This window comes from Gracilinanus agilis, chromosome 2 (genome assembly GCF_016433145.1).
Source record: "Gracilinanus agilis isolate LMUSP501 chromosome 2, AgileGrace, whole genome shotgun sequence".
NCBI lineage: Eukaryota > Metazoa > Chordata > Mammalia > Didelphimorphia > Didelphidae > Gracilinanus > Gracilinanus agilis.
The window spans coordinates 295,458,960-295,480,675 of NC_058131.1; the positions used below are offsets into that span (position 1 = coordinate 295,458,960).

Genomic DNA, 21,716 nt, shown 5'->3' on the forward strand with positions numbered 1-21,716 from the left:
AAAAAATCTAATAGATGCACACTCATGAAAAAGCAAAAGCAGAAAGAAATAACTTCTGGATTTCCTAAATTCCAATATTATAAAAATATAAGCAATTAAAATAATCCTTTAAAATACAATTCCCTAAATTTAGTTAAAAGAAATAAAAACAAACTGGTGTCTAGGTATCGAAAAATTTTATTTAAAATTTATTTATTTAAAATTTAAAATACATTGGTGATAGTCTATTTCAAGCTTATATGTAGAAGATATAAATGACCAAGGAAATTAACAGTCTTGGAAAATAAATTAAATGGGCTTTTAGTGATATTTTTGAATCTGATAATAATTTTGGTCAACTTCTTTCTATTGGGCATTAAGGTAGAACAGAAGCTTTAGAAACCCATATTTCATTGGTGGTCAATAGGTCACTGTCAAAAGGGAGGGGCAGATTTTAATGTACAATAATGACTCTTGGTATGTCAATCATTTAATCAATCAACAGGCATTATTAAATGCCAGGAACCAGTGCCAAGTACTGGAGATTCAAAGCCAAAAAAAATGAAACAATCTGTGCCCCGGAGAAGTTGATATACTTACTACTTAAGGGAAAACACATTCAAAGAAAAGTAAACACAAAGTTGATACACAGTAAATACAAGTTACAATGTAATTCAGTGGTGGGTGGGGAGGAATACTAACTAGAAAAATGGGCCTCATGAAGGAAGTAGCTCATGAGCAGAGCTCTGAAGGAAGCTAGAGATTCCTACAGGTGGAGGTGAGAAGAGAGGGCATTCTATGAAAGAATCTATATAAAGGCAGAAATGGAAGGTGGAAGGTGTGCCTGTGGAACAGCAAATAGCCAGTTTCACTAGAAGGTAGGCTTTGAACTGGAGTAATGAATAACAGTTTGTAAAGGGCTTTAAATGCCAAAGAAAAGTTTGTATCTTATCCTATAGAAAACAAAGAGACATATTAGTCTGAAGATTGGAGTTTTTAGAACAGGTAATAGACAGCAATTTATCCATTTGTCACCAAATATTATATCTATATATTTGCTTAATCTTTGCACTATTTGTTGGCATAAACTGATTTTTCATTCTCTTTCTAATAAGTCTCATATTGTGGCATATGGTTACACTATCATCTTCTGTGAATTCTTTTCTTCTTTTCATTTGGATAATTATATTTTATTAAAATTTTTGGGTCATCAGGCAACCTAAAAATATAAAAAAGACATCTATTTCCAATGTAATATGTGTTCAGTGGTGACTGGAAGTTGGTCAAGTAAATAAGCAAATTAAGCAAGAATAAATGGTCAACAAAGTGGAGGGCAGGAGATCAGAAGTCTGTCTCCATGTGGCTAGAAGTAGACAACAATCAAGAGAACTGAACAAAGAGTAGACCAGGCCACAGATCTCTTTCCAAGCATGCAAAGGCCAAAAAGGCTATTCCAAAGGGCAAACAGTTCACTCAACATTAAACTTTAAGGGCAGTAAAATTGTTTGGAGGTCATCAGAGTGAAATGAGAGAATAATGCAGGAAAAAGTAAAATTTTTCATATTAGTAACAATAACAAATCCCTTAACTTTTAGTTCTTACTCATTGTAGAGAAGGGGAAATTTTGTAGTGATTCTTTTTCTTTTTTGCCATGACCAAAAAGACTGCTATTTATGCTCAAAGTGAAGGGAAAGAGGTTCAAAGTTTAACAATCTATTTCCTTTGCTGCCAAAGTCTAGCCTATCCTTAAAAAAACTTCATGAAATATTATTATTCCCTTTAGTAATCACCCTGCTCCTTATTTCTCTTGTCTATCTCTCAAACTCTAAAAAAGCTTTCTATACTAATTGCTTTGACTTCTTTTCCTTTCACTCAATACTCTGTAAACTTACATTCAAATTTATCACTCAATTACAACTTCTCACTCAAAATTTTGTTACCAAATGATCTACTGTCAATTCTGAAAATCTTTTCTAAATTTTCATCTTTCTTATACTCTCTGTAATATCTGATACTGCTAACTTCAATGTTATCCTCAACTCCTCATTCTCTCTCATCCCACATATGTAATCAATTATCATTTTTAACTCTGCATTTCTCATTTTATAAAATTTCTCAAATTCTTCCTTTCTAACTACTCACAGTCACCTACTTGGCCTCCTAATTCATCTCTACAGTTCAAGTCTCTACTCATGCCAATCCATCCAGAACTGCCAAAGTGATTTTTCTTAAGAATTGGTCTGACCATTTTATTCTTCTACTTAATAACCTAGAATGTCTTCCTTTTTGCCTCCAAGACAAAATATTCAAATCTAGCCTAGGATACTTCCTAGTTGTGTGATTCTGGGCAAGTCACTCAACCTCCAGTGCCTAGCCCTTACTATTCTTCTGCCTTAGAGTGATTGTACACAGTGTTGATTCTAAAATAGAAGGTAAAGGTTTTAAAAAAAGAATATTAAAACTTCTCCGTTTGCCTTTTAAAGCCCCTTATGACCTGGTCCAAACCACATTTTGAGACTTGTCTATCTCTCTACTTCTTGCCTTCTAAGCTTTAGTCAAACTGGCCTGATTGTTGTTACTCAGCCATGGCACTGCATGTCTCATCTTGGTGCCTTTATACAGGCCATTTCCTAGAATGCTCTGCTTCTTTACCTCAGTTCAAGGACCAATAATCAGTAATGGAAATAATTAGCATTAATATAGTATCTTTAGGGGGCAGCTGGATGGCTCAGTGGATAGAGATAGGAGATCCTAGGTTCAAATCTGGCCTCAGACACTTCCTAGCTGTGTGTCCCTGGGCAAGTCACTTAACCCCCATTGCCTAGCCCTGTAACAAATAAAATTAATATAGAAGGATATATATAAAAAAGATATTAGGGTTTAAAAAATAAAAAAAAAGTATCTTTATGCCATGGGCTTTATATACTTTATCTCAAGTAATCTATATAACAACCCTATAAGGTAGGAATTAATATTATAAGCCCATTTATAGATATGAAATTGAGGCCCAATGAGATGAAGTGTCTTGTTCTGAGTTATATAACTATTAAGTGCCAAAAGTGAGATTTGAAGCTATGTCTTCATGATTCAAAGTTTAGCCATCTATCCATTATGACATGATATCTCCAACATCAAGCCCTTTTTTATCCCCACAGCTAAATTAACCCCTAAATTGCTTTATTTTGTATACATTTTATATATGTACATTGTCTCTTCTGACAGAAATGCAGTCTCTTTGAGTACAGAGACTTCCATTTTTGTCACTGTGTTTCTGGCACATAGCCAAGTTTCTGGCACATATTAGAAATTTGATAAATACTTGCTGATTGATTTCATTGGTTCATTTGATTTTCATATATCATTTCCTCCACCAGTGGGAGATCATAGTAATTCCATATCTTCTCATCCTACTCAATTCTTAGCCTTAAATTCCTATAAAGCCTCAATAGATTGTCCATCTCATGTCTTAAAGGCCATCTTTGGATTTTCAGAATATTTTGTGTACATTTGTGTGCCAGATTCTCACTTATTATCTCTCTAATCTTTTATTATCATGTATGTCCTTAAAAGTTATTTTTTATACCACTTCTGGTACACAAGTCATCACTGATAATATGATGAAATCTATTTTATACTTAAGTGACTCTCCATTACCATTTGGGTAACCCACAACTTTGATTCTTTTCAAACTGAGGAGGTTTTATAGCATGATATGTCTTGCAATCTTCCATCATCATCCTCTGAACCACTGTACAAATGAGTTTTGTACTCTAAATTGGTGTTACCTTTAATGAGAATGTCTTTGCAATTGACAAGGAGATTAAATTTCAAGGGAATTTTGACTTCTTCACTGTGGAAAAGTACTTTACTTAAACAACTAAGGAATGGTGATATTAAGAATGAAAAGCTTCTCTCTATTTCCTGCATCAACAGCTTGTTCAAATAGGTTAAAACTATCATAATCATAAGCATTGTCTTCTTTTCTTTACTTTCTAATTTAATACCACTTTTGACTGATGCTTAAACCAGCTGATGTTCTGAGTGCACACAGACAACATATTCTCTAATGACTGCAATGTGTGTAGCCAGTGGCTTCCTCTTAAATTCAAAGTTAATTTCATTTCTCTTTTGTGTATTATTTGATGCTTAACATTCAAGTGGCCTGAATTTTTTTTCTTAAGTATTCATGAGGAACAAGTATGAGAAACTTTTTAGCCACTGTAATGAAAGAATATTTTGAACTAGTAATAGAGAAAAGAAAGGATTTTTATGAAAATGAATATATTTAATTGGATTCTATCTCCTGCATATTCAGGTAGTAAAATATAACCTACCAACCCCAACAACTTCTCTTCTCCGTTATATTTCATATACACATTATATATTAGTCTTATTCACAAAAGTACCCAAAACTTCTTTCTAGGAATAAAAATCATTTTCTTTGAATTTCCTATCCTTCCCTATGAAAAAATTATGTACTTCCAGAGGAATTCAAGATTATCTAGTATCTTATGTAGATAGTAAACTCATAGTTAAGGCACTCTTCCAAAACTTTACACAGTGTTTCTTGAGGGTAGATTCTTTCATTTTTGTCTATATCTCCAGCACCTATCGTTCTGCTTAGCACGTAGCAGGCATTTAATACATGTTTGTTGATTGACTAACTCACTTATAAAATGTAAATATGTTATTCTATAACATGTTTTCCTTTACATAATATAAATACAAAATCTTATCATAAAACTCCCTTATTTTCACATTTCAAGGTATGATGATTTTTTAAAATTAATAATCATACTTCTTAAAATCTAAAGATAAAATAAAACAAACATGAATCACTGGCTTTTATGGCATCAAGTTAACTTCATAGAATACTATATTTTATTCTATTATGTACCTATAAATTAAGTAATGCATTAACTATGTTATTTTCAGAAAAATACTTTAGAAGCAACTATAGGTATCATTTTTTTAGCTATATAGTGTTCTTACAACTTTATGAATGTGTAGGGTGGTGACCTCATATTATTAAACTATAAATATTGCTCAAGTATAGTGTTCTTATTTCTTTGTGTATGTGTAATATGGTGACCTCATATTTTTAGACCATAAAAATAACTTGTTCTTGCTCATTTTCATTTTTTCTTAATGTTCTTGAGAGTACTATTTTAATATGATAAATCTATCCTTGCTCACTTTTATATATTCTGTTAAGACTAATGGGCAACATCAAAGCAAACTAATATTGGTCGAGACATCCTTCAATTCAGGCATTTTGTATTAGTGGCCAGAAGCATTATGGTTAATTAATAACAACACTTCATTCCTATGGCATATTACCTGCTTCCTATAATATTCCCAATAGGGTCTGCAGAAGGCAAAGCAGAAACCCTCGAAACATGGAAAGCCTAGAAGGACAACACCATCAACTTCAGGCTACTAGGTATAGTCAGACTGAGAAAATATCAAGTATTAAATGTCTAAGGTGATGAAAATAAATTTCACTTATATATCTTTAAGATTTCTTATGTCTGACTCCAGAATAAAGAGAACTAAGTCACAATCCTTTGAAATCTTAACGTTTTTGTCACTGAAAGGACTCTCAAGGATGATACACCTGATTTAGCAATGAATTACAAAAGTCCTTTCCAACACCATTTATCTTTTGCTAAAATTAAAGTATAGAGATACTACAGTGAGAAGCACAGAGAAAAAGCACGTCTTATAGACTGAGCAATCTGCACTACCATTTCATATTCAATTTGGTAATTGCATAATGGAAAGATGGCCAGCATTATGCTAATAAAAAATTAACCAGAAATTCCTTATGTTGAACAGGTATTAGATTTATTTAGGTTAAGTACAATATATTATATATGAAGAAAATAATTTAGGCCATACAGTATCATGAGCTTATGTCACTGCCCTTACCTCAACTCTTGCAGCAGCCCAGGAGCCTTGAGCCACTACCTCTCCATTGGATAAGAAGCTGCATAAGGAAGAAGAAAGGCCATTCAGGGGCTTTCTGGCCCCTTAAAAAAACAACTGCCACTAACCTTGCTGCCAAGAGCAGTATTTTAGTTACTAGAATGTGGAAGGTGAGAAAACTGATGATGTTCATTTTATATATTTTCTCTAAGCTCATATAGCTATTGTGACTGCCTCAAAAAGAAAGGAACTATGCAGGATATTTATAAATAGATGAGGTCATTTTAATAGAATCATTGTTTTACTTGGCATATACAAACTACATGAACTCACATAAGCTTACTAAAAATAATAAATTTCATTTCAATCCATCTCTTATAAATATAAATATAAAAATCAGAAACTGCATACATCTAGTTGCTGGAAAAACATTATAGAAGTGCAAGTCATCATTATCACCACTACATTGCTATTGTAAAATATTATCAAATAAATACTTCTTTCAAATGAAATGTATATTTCTCAGTAAACAGGTACATGTTTTCATTATGAATGCTTCTGAGTGTCTGCCTTTAAAAATAAAACAAGCTTTTAAATACTTACTTGAGAATCTTCATCTTTGAATGGACGCTGTGAAATCTGCTCAGCATCAGACATTTCATCTGAAGACACATTCTTTCTTTTTTGCTTCTTACCCAAAGTAATAATGAGCTTCCTGTTTTAAGATTTAACAAAATAATAAAGTTAAACAAGTAATAACTATGGTCATAATTTCAATAACTTAAACTTACTCTAAAAACCTTCTTGTAATTTACTGAAATTCAGTAGAATGTAAATTCATCGAGGGCAGAAATTGTTGGCAACTTTTGTTTTTTTCTCCCTGTACAGTTTGTACATAGTAGATGTTTAATAGATGCTTATTAAAATGAGTGGAATAGTAGTTCATCTACATTATGACTAACTGTAGGAAATTCATAATGAAGACTTAAGTAGACATATGTGATTCAAATTAATGGATAAAAATTTATCCTTGCCACAAATACACATAATGGGAGTTCTCAAATGAATAAATCTTGTTTACTACTACTGCTTCTTCATTTTGGAATCAGACTAGGATTTCTATATAGGTTTGCATAACTGCAAAGGCCATGGTTCGTGAATTTCCACATTGAATTAATCATGAAAAATAAATATTAGAAAGTTCAATTTTATACATTCTTTTTGAAAAAAGGTGATAGACTGAAATCTCCTAAAACTAATTTCTACAACACATAGCACAACAAATGGATCTGACCAATATAGAAATCAATAAGAATTTATTAAAAGTCTGGACAATAAAGTACTGTTTACTGAAGATACAAAATAAAAACAAACAGTCCTTATTCTTAAGGAATTATCAGGTGAAAGCGCATGCATAAGTTTGTGCAAAATATATACAAAATATATAGTACTTTCAGTGAGGAGGTCCCAGTATCTGGGAAAATGAGCAAAAGTTTTATATAAGAGTTGGCATTTGAGCTAAGTTTTGACTCTAGAGATTCTAAGAGGCAAAAGTATGTGTTTCAGGCACAGAGAAAGGAATTGGAATATCAGACGTGAGGAATAAACAAGAAAGCTTGTTTGGCTAGACTATAGAGTATGTGAAAGAGAATAAAGTTTGGAAAGGCAGGATGAAGCCAAGTTGTCAAGGATTTTAAATGTCAGAGTAGCGTGGATTTGATCCCAGAGGCAAAAAGTTTATTGAATAGGAAGGAGAGTGACATGGTCAGATTCGTACTTTAGTAACATAATTTTAGCAATTATAAAGAGAAAGACTGGGGAAGAGAGGGAACAAATAGGAATCTAATTCAATAGTCCAGTCAGGAGATATGACGAGTACCCAAAGCAGGCTGGAATATGTGGGAATGGAAAGATGAGAGTTGATTTGAGATGTTGTGGAGGTAGAATTAACAAGATGTAACCAATCTGTTATTTGGGGAAGAGAGATGAAGAGTCAAGGTGTAAATCTGAGTATATGATGTTACCCTCAATAAAAACACAAGTTAAAAAGAGGGTAGTTTTGCAGGATGCTGAATTCTGTTTTAAATATGTTGAATTTGAGATGACTACAGGATATTCAACTTATAGTAAGTCTGTTCTCCTAGAAAGAAGGGCACATATAGACTGAATCAGCCAAAGTATTTGATGAATAATAACATCCAATAAACTCTATAACCTTCTGTGTACATCCTTTTTTAATTTACTCATGAATCGTGGATGCATTCAAAAGGTACCTGAAATCTGTTACTTAAGAATGGAATATTAAAAAGATCTTAACTCATTTGGCCCTCCCGACTATAAAAAGATACTGGTTTCAGCCATTGGAACCATATAGGAACAACCTTTAGTTCTGGAAAAACTTGGTTTCTTTAACTACCAACATGTGTTTCTTTACCTTTTAGATATTATATTAGAACAAAAAAAATAAAAGTTTGGAAAAGCTGGAAAACATCATTAACATAAATATCCATATGTATGTGTGTGTGCATGTGTAGGTGTGTGTGTGTGTGTGTGTGTGCATGTGTATGTGTATTTACCAATGACTCATATATTACTTAATTCTATGGTTAGATTTAAGAAATGTGGGGCTCTATTCCTGTAGGTACTAAATCTGACTAATTGAAATATGACTAGAATTTAAGATAAAAAAAGTACTGGTTTGAGTATGTGAAACAAAGATCTAAAAGTGAGATTTCTCAGAATATAATGGATAAAAATGAAATGGCAACATTAAGCAAGGTGTTAAAGAACCTTCACTAAAGTCCTATTCTGATGCCTCGTGTAAGGCAATTGTTTGATTAGGTTATGTGATCAGAGCACAAGTTTGGCAGATATTACTAATCTAGGCAATTTTCTAGTACAGGCTTGATAATGGATTATATGCTGAGGAGCAGCCAAATAAAATTTGGAAAAGCTCATTACCAGAAAGGTAGCCAATAAGTCATTTTTTATAAGAGCAACTCATGAAGACTATCTACCAAGGCATAGAAGATTTGCAAGCTACATTAGCAGAGATAGTACTCACACTGACAAAACTATAAATCCTTAAGGACAGAATTAAGGACCCATAAAGTATTATAGATCAACATAAAGTAATTCTGCATGGCTATTCAATAATACAAAAACTTTCCTAAAAGTGTAGAAATGATGACATAGAACAATTTAAATGGAGAGGGTTCATTTCATGGTGATATACTATTTAGTTCTTAAAAGTTGATGATATAGGAGAAAAAAACTGTCACATGCAAGACAAATAGTAACTACAACTACAGATTATGCTATGACAGTGATGGTGAATTTTTTAGAGACTGAGTGCCCAAACCACAACCCTCACGCTGCAAATGAGCCCCCCGCGTTATCCCATACAGGAGAGGGAGGAAATGCTCTCAGTGGGCTGCTGGGCATAGGGGCGAGTCATATGAGAAATGTCCTCTGGTGTGCATAGAGAGGGAGAAGGAAGCAACCCTCTCTGGCATGCTCTGGCACATGCACCATAGGTTTGCCAACATGGCACTATGATTATCATATAAATTATTTGTAAATAGCCCACATGGTCATTACCATGATAAAAGTTAAAGTAAAAATAATTGCAGGTCAGAAAATTACCCTCTCAGAGTATACACAAGTAATATTAAACACAATATTATTTTTCATGTATGAAGCATCACTAAGAAACCCAAAGGGTCTAATTAAATAAGAGAAGATTATAAAGGGCTTTGAATGACAGAGTATTTTATATCTGATCCTGGAAGTGACAGGTAACCCCCTGGAAATAGTAGGAAGGATGATATAATCAGACTTGTGCTTTAAGAAAATCACTCTGACAGACAAGTAAAGGCTGAATTAGAGCATCCACACAAACTAATATGTTTACAGAGCATTTCAAATTATTGATCTTTTTCATGGTAAAGAATTCTAAATTGTAAAAGGTATCAAAGTGTATTAGAGGGCTGTACTTCAGTTTGGGAAGACTTGGATTTGAACTGTTACTTAGACACTTAATAGCTACTTTTGTTTGGAGTACTAAAAAGCAAAGATATATCACCTTGTCAACAAAGCTCAGTATGGTCAAAGCCATAGTTTTTCCAGTAGCAATGTATATACGGCTGTGAGAGCTAGACTATAAGGAAAGCTGAGAGCTGCAAAATCAATGCTTCTAAATAATGGTTCTAAAAAAGCCATTTGAGAGTCCCTTTGACAGCAAGAAGATCAAATTAGTCAATACTTAAAAGAAATTAATGCAGACCATTCACCAGAAGGCCAAATATTGAAGCTGAAGCTGGAAAACTTTGTCTACAAATGAAAAAATAAGACTCTGAAAAGACTCTGATGTTGGGAAAGACTGAAGCCCAAAAGAGAAGGGGATAACAGAGATAAGATGGATAGATACTGTAAAGGAAACAATGCATAAAAACTTGGACAGACTTCCAAGAGGAGGATAGTGAAGGATAAAAGGATCCAGCATGCAATGGTCCATAATGTGATGAAGAGTTGGAAATAACTGAATGAGCACACAAATTACTTAACCTCAGTCTCAATTTCCTCATATGTAAGAATGGACATAATAATATTTGACAGGATTTGCTATTAGGATGAATTAAAAGAGATTTATATATATATATACAAACCACTTCTATAAACCATAAACCTATATGAAATATTGGCTTTTATTATCTGATATCTTATCTAATTAATACTGGTATTATGAGAATGTTAGGAATGATTATTGTAAACCTTTTCCTCTCCAATCTTCTACATCACTTTCTCGCAGATGACAGTGAGTCCAAGTTTCATTAAGAAAATAAAAGCAATCAGGTGAAGTAGCACATGTCTTCTATCAGGGTAGCTATAAGGTTGGTGAGATCTTTTGAAATGTTACCCATAGCAGGAACCCAGAAGGTCATCTGAGGGGAGAGAATAAGGCCAAATAGAAATAGGGTAGGTCAAAGTTCTCATGCCAGTTACGTGTGGGATTGGATCCATGAATTGTTGTTTTACTCCAGCTTAAGTGAATGAAAGAAGGAAGAAGGGAGAGGGGAAAGAGAGGGAGCAGGAGATGGGGAGGGAGGGGAGAGTGAGGGGGAGAGGAGGAGACAGTGAAGGGGAGAGGGGAAGCAGGTGAAGAAGAGAGGGGGAGAGTGAGGGAAACAGGGGGAGTGTGAGGGGAGAAAAGAGAGAAAGCGAGAGAGGGAGAGAGTGAGCGGGAGAGAGAGTGAGGGGAAAGCTCCTTCTTCTCTACTACTCTACATCTTAAAACTCTGTGACATCAAATCTTTCCCTTTAATTCTAGCTCTGAAGAGGGGGCCTTTTTCTCCAAGACCAGCTCTTCTTCTTGTACCCTTTATCTCATCCCCTACCATCTCTACAATCAGACAACCCCAACAACCATTATTCCTTCTAATTTTCTACTTCTCCCTCTCAACTAATTCATTCTCTACTATCTACAAATATGACCAGGTCTTCTCCATTCTTAGAAAATCTAGGCTTGACTCAATCATCTCCTAAAGCTGTTATCCCAATTCATAACCTCTTTTTCACAGCCAAAATCCTAGAAAAAGATGTCTATATTGACTACTTTTATTCTCTCTGATGTACTTCTTAACCCCTTGTGAAATCTAGCTTCAAATATCACTGAACTGAAACTCTCTCTAAAGTTACCAACTGACAAATTCAAGGACCTTTTCTCAATCCCTCTCATTTTCTCTGAACCATTTGACACTACTGATCATACTTTTCTCTAAGACATTTTCTTTCCTTTGGTCTTTATCATCCAGCTCTCTTTTAGTTCTCTTCCTACATGCTTCAACTTCTTTTGCTGAATTATTCATGTCAAACCCTTTCAACACATTTGTGAAATGGCTATCCTGGACATCCTCTCTTGGGGACCCCATCTCAGGGATGTCCATGTTCAGTTACCTATGCAGATAAATCAGATTTCTATATCCACTATTAATTTCTCTATTGAATACCAGTCTCACATCACTAATTACCTTTTAGATGTTTCCAAACTCAGTATGCCCAAAATTCTATCCCCCCTCCTCTTCTGAACTTTATTTTTCTGACCTGGTCAGTAATTTTGTCATTCACATTCCCAACTATGGAGGCATGCTTTTTAAAAATCTATTTATTGTTCATTCATTTGTTACATTAAATTTCACTGATATCTCCCTCCCTCTCCTCACCCCATAGAAAATGCATCATTTGACAAAAAGATATATGAATATATAAAACTGCCTTGCTTGTTTCTATTTATCAGTTCTTTCTCTGGAGGTAAACATATATAAGTTATTCTTCAAACAATATTTCTGTTGCTGTATTTAATGTTCCCTTGGTTCTACTCTTTTTGTTCTTCATAACTTCATGTAGGTCTTTCTGTTTAAAAAAATTAACCTATTCATCATTTTTTATGGCACAGTAGTGTTCCATGCCAATCCATATGCCACAAAATGTTTAAATATCTTGTTGAATCATATAACCAGTGTATATTAGAAGATCACAGATTTAGTGCTGGAAGGGATCTTAGAGGCCACTGAGTCCAACTCTTTTTTAAGGTAAGGAAACTGAGGCACAAAGGGGTTAAGTGATTTGCTAATGGTCATGTAACCAGTAAGTATCTGAGACAAGAATTTGAACACAGATTGTCAGCAGATAAATGGTGTAATAGATGGAACAAGGGGTCTAGAGTCTGGAATATTGGATTAGATTAGCTAACATGACAGCAAAGGAAAGTGGAGAATATTGGAGGGGATGTGGCAAAATTAGGACATTAAGGCATTGCTGGTGGAGTTGTGAATTGATCCAACCATTCTGGATGGCAATTTGGAACTATGCTCAAAGGGCTATAAAAGACTGATCCCTTTGATCCAGCCATACCACTGCTGGGTTTATACCCCAAAGAGATCATAGGGAAAAAGACTTGTACAAAAATATTTATAGCTGTGCTCTTTGTGGTGGCAAAGAATTGGAAAATAAGGGAATGCCCTTCAATTGGGGAATGGCTGAACAAATTGTGTTATCTATTAGTGATGGAATACTATTGTGCTCAAAGGAATAATGAACTGGAGGAATTCCATGTGAACTGAAATGACCTCCAGGAACTGATGCAGAGTGAAAGGAGCAGAAGCAGGAGAACATCATACACAGAGACTGATACACACACTGTAGTACAATTGAACATAATGGACTTCTCTATTTGCAGCAATGCAATGATCCAGAACAAAGCTGAGGGACTTAAGAGAATTAGAACGCTATCCACATTCAGAGGAAGAACTATGGGAGTAGAAACACAGAAGAAAAACAACTGCTTGAACACATGGGTTGATGGGGATATTATTGGAAATGTAGATCCTAAACAATCACCCTAGTGGAACTATCAATAATATGGAAATAGGTCTTCATCAATGATACATGTAAAAGCTAGTGGAACTGTGTGTTGTCTATGGGGAGGGTGGGGGTGGGAAGAGGGAAAGAACATGAATCATGAAACCATGGGAAAATATTCTAAATAAAAAAATAATAAACTAAAAAAAATCTGGCCTCAAATCCAGTCTCAGGTACTTACTAGCAGTGCTACTTGAGGGAAGTCACTTAACCTCTGTTTGTCCATGTTTCTTCAACTATTAAATGGGAATAACAATAGCACTTACCTCCCACAGTAAATTTAAAGAAAATTTTAAATTAACCTGTTCATCATTTTTAAATTACACAGTGGTATTCCAACCCAATCATATGCTACAACTTGTTTACCCATTCCTCAGAGTAACTTAATCAAGTAAATAATCTAACTATGTGGTCTTTTCATCTGTTTAAAAAAATCAGAGAAGAGAGCTTTCTTAAAGAACATGCCTCAGAGTCAGGATGACCAGATTCAAATTCAGTCTTTGAAATATATGATCCTGGACAAGTACTTACATTCTTAGTGCTCCAGGTAACTCTCTTAGAATATAAATTATAGAAGAATGGCTAATCTGCATTAGTGGAGGGAATTTCCAAGTTCCCTATGTCAATAAACAAATATTGGAAGTTTTAATTTTGTACATGGCATTTAGATGTTTAAAAGGTCACAAAGACTATGTTCTGTTCACTAGGGGAAAGGATAGCATAGAAATGTTTTTTTAAAAGAAGAGAACAAAAATAGTTCTTAATTTTTGTCCTGCAAGAAAAATTAATTTTAATAGTATTCAAGTAACCAACATTTTTCTCATAGTGAAAGTCACAGGTAAAGACTTCTGCACTCAAAGTATAATTGTTTTGAACCCTTTGAATGCAATGAAAGTTTCTGGACACCCTCTTTCAATATCACCTACACTTTTGTTCTCCTAATCTTCAATTGACAATCAACTAATTTCTCCTAAAGCACTGGTTGATAAGGTTTAAAAGGTAATCCCTCCCAGAAAAATGTGCACTTTAAAAGGGAACTCTGAAAGGTGGAAAGTCAAAAACCAGGCTAACTGACTTTGTTTCTCTGAAGGTGTACTTTACATTCTTCTAACTCAAGGAGGGGATTAGCTATGAACCCTACCATTCCTGTCACTTAACATAAGATTCTTAACCTAGAAATACATTGGGGAGAAATTTACACTGATCACTGGTATAATAAAAAATATTTTTTTTTACTTAGGGGAGTTTTTTTCTTTCTGCCTTTTAAAATTCCAATGTACAAATATAAAAGTGTGCTATGAAAGTAATCTTTCCTAGTACAAATCTCATTTCTCATCCCCCACTGACCCTCGCTCTTATCCTCTTCAACTTTATCCCCATGACCTCCTCCAGATTTACCTCTTTGGAATGCCTGAAAGATAATTAATAGACTTATTTTTATCTGAAACCTTTTTCTTTCTCATTCCCAAGATTTTCTAGTTTTCACTAAGAGTTGCCTTAAGTCACTTGGCAATGCATCCCTGGTTACCTATTCTAGGAATGGTTGTGATAGATGAGGTAGAATCTCTTTTTCCCTCTAATATCCATTTTCAGACTCTTCCCCTATTAGCATCATTCAGGAACCTCTTTATGTTCATTCAAACCACAATTATCAGTCAAGCAAGATGCTAGATGTTATTTAATGAGTCCTATGACATTCTCCTTCCTTTTTCAACGAATTCAGTGCTTGTATCATAGTTTCTCTCTGCACTACAACTTTTGCCTTCATTTCAGGGGACTTCAACACATACTAATGGTCCCTCAAATACCTTAACTTTCCAGTCTATTTCCATGACTTTTGCTGCAATTCAGCTACAGACAGACCATCCTATTATTACCCATCTGTGTTTTAGTTCCATGTTCATGAACTCTGAAATTCCTTTTTCTGATCAGTCTTTTATCAATCTTGCTTTCCCTCTGATTTACAACCCCTTTTCCTATTCTTCATCCTCACTATGTCCTGGTAATGGAGTATTTCCCCATCCACTGGCTAACTTTCTTCCTTTCCCTATTTTGAAACATTGGAGAATCAGTTTGACTTGATAGTATTTGCTACCCAAGTGTAGGTCTTCATCATATCACACCTATATTACTAAAAACAGCCTCCTATTTGGTCTTCTAAACTCAAGTTTCTCTCACTTTAGTCCATCTTCCACACTCAGATGCCAAAGTGATTTGCCTAAAGCACAGGTCTGATGATATTACTTCTCCCCTACAACTTCCCCTCCAAGAAGGAAATGGGAGAGAGTGGAGGAACCACCAGCAACAGCTTCCTATTACTGCTAGATTAAATAAAATATAACCCTGTAATATTGTCTTGTTGCAATTTCTTGAATAGAACAATCTATTTTCCAACTCTGTCCCTTCTCACTGGGTGTATTCCATACCTAGAACACTCTCTTTTCATCTCAGTTTCTTGAATTCCCTGGTTTCAAAATTTAACTTGAGCCCTGCCTTCTGTAAGAGGGATTCTCCCATGTGCTGCTGCTGATCTTTCCTGAGATTACATTCCATTTACACTGTATATCTATAATTTCTTGCATATTGCTTCCCCTATTAGAATTGATCTGCTTAAAGACAGAAGCCTGCTCTTATCTTTCTTTGTATCCTCACAGCTTAGCAAAGTGCCTGGAACACAGATAAGCACTTAATAAATGCATGGTGCCTGACTACTGGGTAAGAACAACTAGCATCTATGAATTTTAAGTTTTTGTAGAAAGGAGTAAAATAGAAAAAAAAGGGGAACTGTTAGTATAACTGTGGACTTATTAGAGCAATGCTAAACAAGTGTGTCAAATAAGAGAGAGGGTAGGCTTTGAGATTTACATTTTTTTGGCATATTAGAAAACTCAGCTGAGTAATTCTTTTATGTCTCGAGTAAATTAATCAATGAACACGTATTTAGGTGCCCATTATATAGCAGGTATAATAGGCCCTGAAGATATAAAGTAAAAATTGAAACCATCCCTGCCCTCAAGGAGCTTATATTTTGGAGGAGATAATGCATACTTAACCTCCCTGACCCTCCATTTCTATCTATAAAATAATGGTACCAGATTAAATAGTCTTTGAGGTTTCTGCCAGGGTTGGGTAAGATCAGCCAGTTTTCAAACATGGACACACAAATAACTTGAAAAAATGTTCTACCTCACAAATGATCAAAGAGATTCAAATTGAGGTATCTTGGAAATACCACCTTGTAACCATCAAATTGCCAAAAACCAATTAAAGCAATGATTTTCAATGATGGCAGGATTGTGAAAAAATAGGTATATTCATTCATGCCGGTGGACTCATATTCATTCCTTTTGGAGAACCCTTGGTCCTAGACATTAAAATAACAAAAATCATCTCAATGCTATTAATTCAACTAATGATATATCAAAAAAGTGTTAACAAAAATATCTAAAAAGGGCTATTGTTATTCATAGATTTTCAGAGCAACATTTCATTTAAGTGCAAAAGAAAACAAAACTTAAAACAACAGAATTATTAAGTAAATTCTGGTAAATGGAATGCTATAACATAATTAAAACTGACAAGTATGAAGCATAATAACTCTGGAATGAAACTTATAATACAAGGCAAAACTAGAATAATGGAGGGCAAAACAACTATTACCAAATAAGAGGAAAATGAATGTTGTGAAATGATAAAGAACAAGGTTGGCCCCAGAGACATGAAAAGATATCTCCTTCCTCTGCTTTGCAGAGACAGAGGTATAAACATTACAAATAATGTCAGATTTTTTTCAATATATTCAATGGTTTTGCTGAATTTGTTTTCCCTTTTAAAAATAATCATATAGGATGATTCTCTGGAGATACAAGGAGAGATCCAAGTGATATAAAACAAAATACATCAATAAAAATCTATTTTTTAAAAGTAAAGGAAAAAAAATTTTAAGGTCACATCACATCCACTTAAAAGAACATTCTTCTCTTGAAATCTTTAGGAAAACTATAAACAAATTAATTATGTAAATTATAAATGAATATAAAAAATCTAAGACTGTCCTCCTACATAACAGAGTAACATACCTATTTAGTAGAATAAACTAAACAGGATCTCCCATCTAGAAAACGGTTAGCAAGTAATTTATTATATTGTAGCTTTAAAATGCATCAATCAGAATGTTCACTGATTCAAACTGGCCAGACATCCTCACCAACTGCCGACCAACTGCCACCTATGGTGCAGGCAAAGCCAGCCTAGCTGAAGCAGCAAGGTATCCTGAAGGAAAGATAGGAGGTAGCTTGTTCCAACTGAGTCAACCAACACCATCAATACCTCTTCCCAGAGGGTATGTGTATTTGTGTGTTTTGCATATGTGCACATGTGTGCATATGCACACACACAACCATAAGACTCCAATGCTCAAAAGATATCTGATAGTTTATTATACTAAGCTTTAAAGCTAGTACATACCACACAAAAATAATTATTTTTATGTCTTCAAAGACTTGGCGGAGAAAGTTATTGTCTTTAAGAAGAAATATATTACAAAGAGGAGGAAGTATGAAGATTAAGAAGTATGTACAGACAAAAGTGTCATACTGGATATTTTGGTTCAATTTCCAGTTCCCTCACTTAATAGCTAGATACTCTTGGGTGTCACTATCTTTACCTATAAAACAAAGGAATTAGACTTGTAAGTTTCTTTCTAGTTCTAAGGGACTACAATTCTAAGTCACATAGAAATAACTGATTATGAAAAAAAGACCTCATTCAAGTTGTTTTGAAAATGTGATAAGGTATAATACTAATGTTTAAATTTTTAAAAAATTATATGACAGCAAAAGAAACACTTGCAACTTAAGTGAGTACAATTTGAAAGAAAAGTTGTTCCAGATGGCAAAGGACAATCAGGAAATAAGGTATAAATTCAGCATGTCAACCCATATAAAAAATATTGGCACTAGAAAACTCCATGTTTATACTTGGTATGTCTATATTTGATTTTCACATTTAATTTATGCACTCATCTAAATCCTGCCCACATGCCATTAGAAGATGCTGTGTAACAAGCTGTGTTATACACTGTGTCAATCTGTAATTGCCCCCTGTTGATTCACTCATTGAAATAATTGGACAAAGAATGTATCTTATCCAATTAGCTCATTTGTTGTGATTAGTTCACTCAATTTTTCATAGTAAAGGAAATAAAAGTGCAATTTTTGTACCAGTTTTTATTTGGAGGCACAATGTATTATTTTAAAGCCATTCAATTATAAAATGCATCAGAAATGGTTATTTTGGAAAAAAACAAAACATCAAGCAGGTGAAATATTTTTAGTATTAACTAGTTGGAATACTGCTTATACTGGAAAAAATTTTTCCCCTTAAGCCAAAATTTAAAAGAACTAAAAAATTCTTAAATGAGGATCATGGTGTAATAGTTGAATGACAAAGACTGTTCATGGCTATCCTATTTAAGATTTTTTAATACATTTCTAAACCAGTTTTAAGTCACTGGGTTTTTTCCATATTTTATAAGACATGTACTTTCAAAAATGGCATCATTAATTATAGTTATACTATATCAACCCTTGGGAAAATAATAAAGAGCTTCCCCCCACCCTCCCAATTCCTTTCAAATGCTTAAAAAAATTAACAAACCCAAAACTTCAGTCTTTAAACATGAAATATTTTTTAGAAGAAGCATAAAATATAGGCTTATTTTTAAAAATTCTATTGTCAAAATCAATTCCTGTTTATATTCCTGTGCTACTCTAAAAAGGTAAATCACAACATGTGCTATTTCCCCCTTAATTGTTTCATCTTCTGCCTTAAAGATACTACGAGTTGTTTTTAATACAAGATATACATTTCTATTCCTATACTAATTTAAAAGAAGATATGAAATGAAAAGAAATGAAAAATGTAGCTTTAGTAAATAAGACTAATTAGTTAAACAATGAGACCAAAGAAGGTCTTAGAGACATCTGGTCCTACAACCTAATTTTCAGGAGAGGAAATTGAGGCCCAGATGAATTAAGTGTCCAAGATCATACAAACAGTACTAAGCTGAATTCACATACAAATCATGTCTCCTGATTCCAAATCCAGTGCTCTCTCCACAATTATTAACTTTGAGAAGCAAATCAAGTAAAAGTAAAAACAAATATTTATTAAATACTTATTGTGTGAAAAGCACTGTGCTAAGTATATAAAAAGAACGAAACAATCCATTCCATCAAAGCTTGAAATCAAGTAATACAAATTAAGTGTTGTTATGTAACATTACATAATCTAATCTAACAATATGCCCACAAAGAAATTGCTCTTAGTGGTCTTCAAATTTTGCTAACACTTCAGAATTATTACTCTCCTAAATTATTGCATTCTACTTCCCTCTTAATATTTATGCTTTATTTTTTAACAAACACAACTCAGTGACCTAGATATATGCAGATCTGTACATTGAAGTCAACATTTCATTTAAAATTACTTACTTCTAGTGACTGACAAAATATCTCTTCTTCCTTAAAGGTAATTTCTTAATAACATAACTGGCAGTTGGGGTAACCACAGGAAAAACAATGAAGTAGAGTAGGTTTCCCTTTTAGTTTCTCACCCTATTTTTGTGCTATTTCTTGATGCCCAGTATTCCCTTGATGCTTCTTGACTTCCTACCTAAAATATTTCACTTAAGTTTGCCCTAACAAAAATGTTTCATCTCTTTCCCAGAACCTGCCTCCAACAGGAGGCCTACAAATCATTTTGACCAAATCTGATAATCTAGTCCATGCAAATGTAATAATAGGTACTAGCTAGTTTTTAAGTGTTACCCCTTCCTTAGGACATCATTGTATTTTAATTGAGGCTTTCAAAATGGACTGTCTATGAAGACTGTCTAATGTAACAAAGTTCATCTACTTTTGGAACAAGATTCTTTGTCCCAGTTCCTTCTCCACCTAGCTGTATGACTTCTGACCTATCACTTAATTTCTTTTTATCTATATTTCTCAAGCTATAAAATAGGTATCAAAAGATTTAGAGCTAGAAAATGCCTTTCTTACAGACCATTTAGTCCAAAACCTAAAAAGGAAGAAACTAAAACCCAGAGGAATTAAGTAATTTGTCTAAGATCAAAGAATCGAAATAAGGAGCATAGCTGGGATTTACTCTCAGATCCTATAACTCCAAATATGGTTTTTCACAGTATACCATAATACCAGCAAAATAGGAAAATTGACTTCAGAATTGCTGAAAGGATAAAATGAAATCACTAAAATGCTAAGTGAATGCTAAGTATTTTGGTAGTGATCCATAAGAGTAGCTAAAGTAATTTTTATTTCAAGCACTGTAACAGGCTACACATATACTTTGGGGTAGACTGACCTTTGGTGACCCCTGACTTCACATCTTACAGGCAACCATATACTTCATGCATGCATCAGATGGATCTTAGAAGTTGTAAACTACTATATATTAAAAATTCAACTGCTGTGCAAATTTGCACTTCAGACTGCTATTGGAAAAACTTTCAGAATTCATTCCTTTAAAATTTATGTGACATCTTGCATAAGCCACAAGTTTAATAACCATAGTTTCCTAAAATGAGCAGGAAAATGGAAATAGTAAACCTAACTGCATGTGTCTACCAAAAAATGACATTAGTTTAAATGAATCAAATGAGAGTAATCAAAATATTAAAATACTTCTAAAAACTTATGAAATGTCTTATGATTACAAATCCAAACCATTAATATATACCTTTATAGCATCAGCTACTGAAAGTGTAGCTATAGTGAAACAGTTGGCTGAAACTATTATCTAAAATAGAACCCAGTTATGTATGGGTTTCATTTATTCAGGCTATCATTTTCTTTCTTTTAAAATGGTTATCAAACAATGATCAACCATGATTTCATGGGACTAATGATGATAAATGCTACCTATCTACCAACTGTCAGAAAGGTGATATACTCAATATACAGAATTAGATATACATGGCTTGACTGTGCATATTTGTAACAAAAACTTTATTTTTATTTTCTTCCTCAATGGGGATGTAAGAGTAGTGGGAGGAAGAGAAAATAAATTTTGTTAATTTTAAAAATAAAATTTTTAAATAAAGTAGATAGATTCTTATTTCTCATAAACAGAGAATCAAGAAATGGCTTTCTTCTACTCCAAAGATTTATTGCTCATACAAATACCTAATATAATTTTTCAACTGTGACATCACTTTGTATAAAAAGGCCTTTACGGGGCAGCTGGGTAGCTCAGTGGAGTGAGAGTCAGGCCTAGAGACAGGAGGTCCTAGGTTCAAACCCGGCCTCAGCCACTTCCCAGCTGTGTGACCCTGGGCAAGACACTTGACCCCCATTGCCCACCCTTACCAC

The 21,716-nt window shown here is 33.9% G+C and overlaps 1 protein-coding gene across 4 annotated transcripts in view; it reads right to left on the minus strand.

Moving 5' to 3' along the window:
- Positions 1-21,716, minus strand: part of CHD9 (chromodomain helicase DNA binding protein 9) — a 174,097-nt gene that overhangs the window by 100,611 nt on the left and 51,770 nt on the right. For all 4 annotated transcript variants that reach the window (XM_044664150.1, XM_044664149.1, XM_044664152.1 and 1 more), the window contains exon 3: positions 6,511-6,622. In XM_044664150.1, the coding sequence (XP_044520085.1) occupies positions 6,511-6,622 (112 nt within the window). The remainder of the gene's footprint in view (positions 1-6,510; positions 6,623-21,716) is intronic.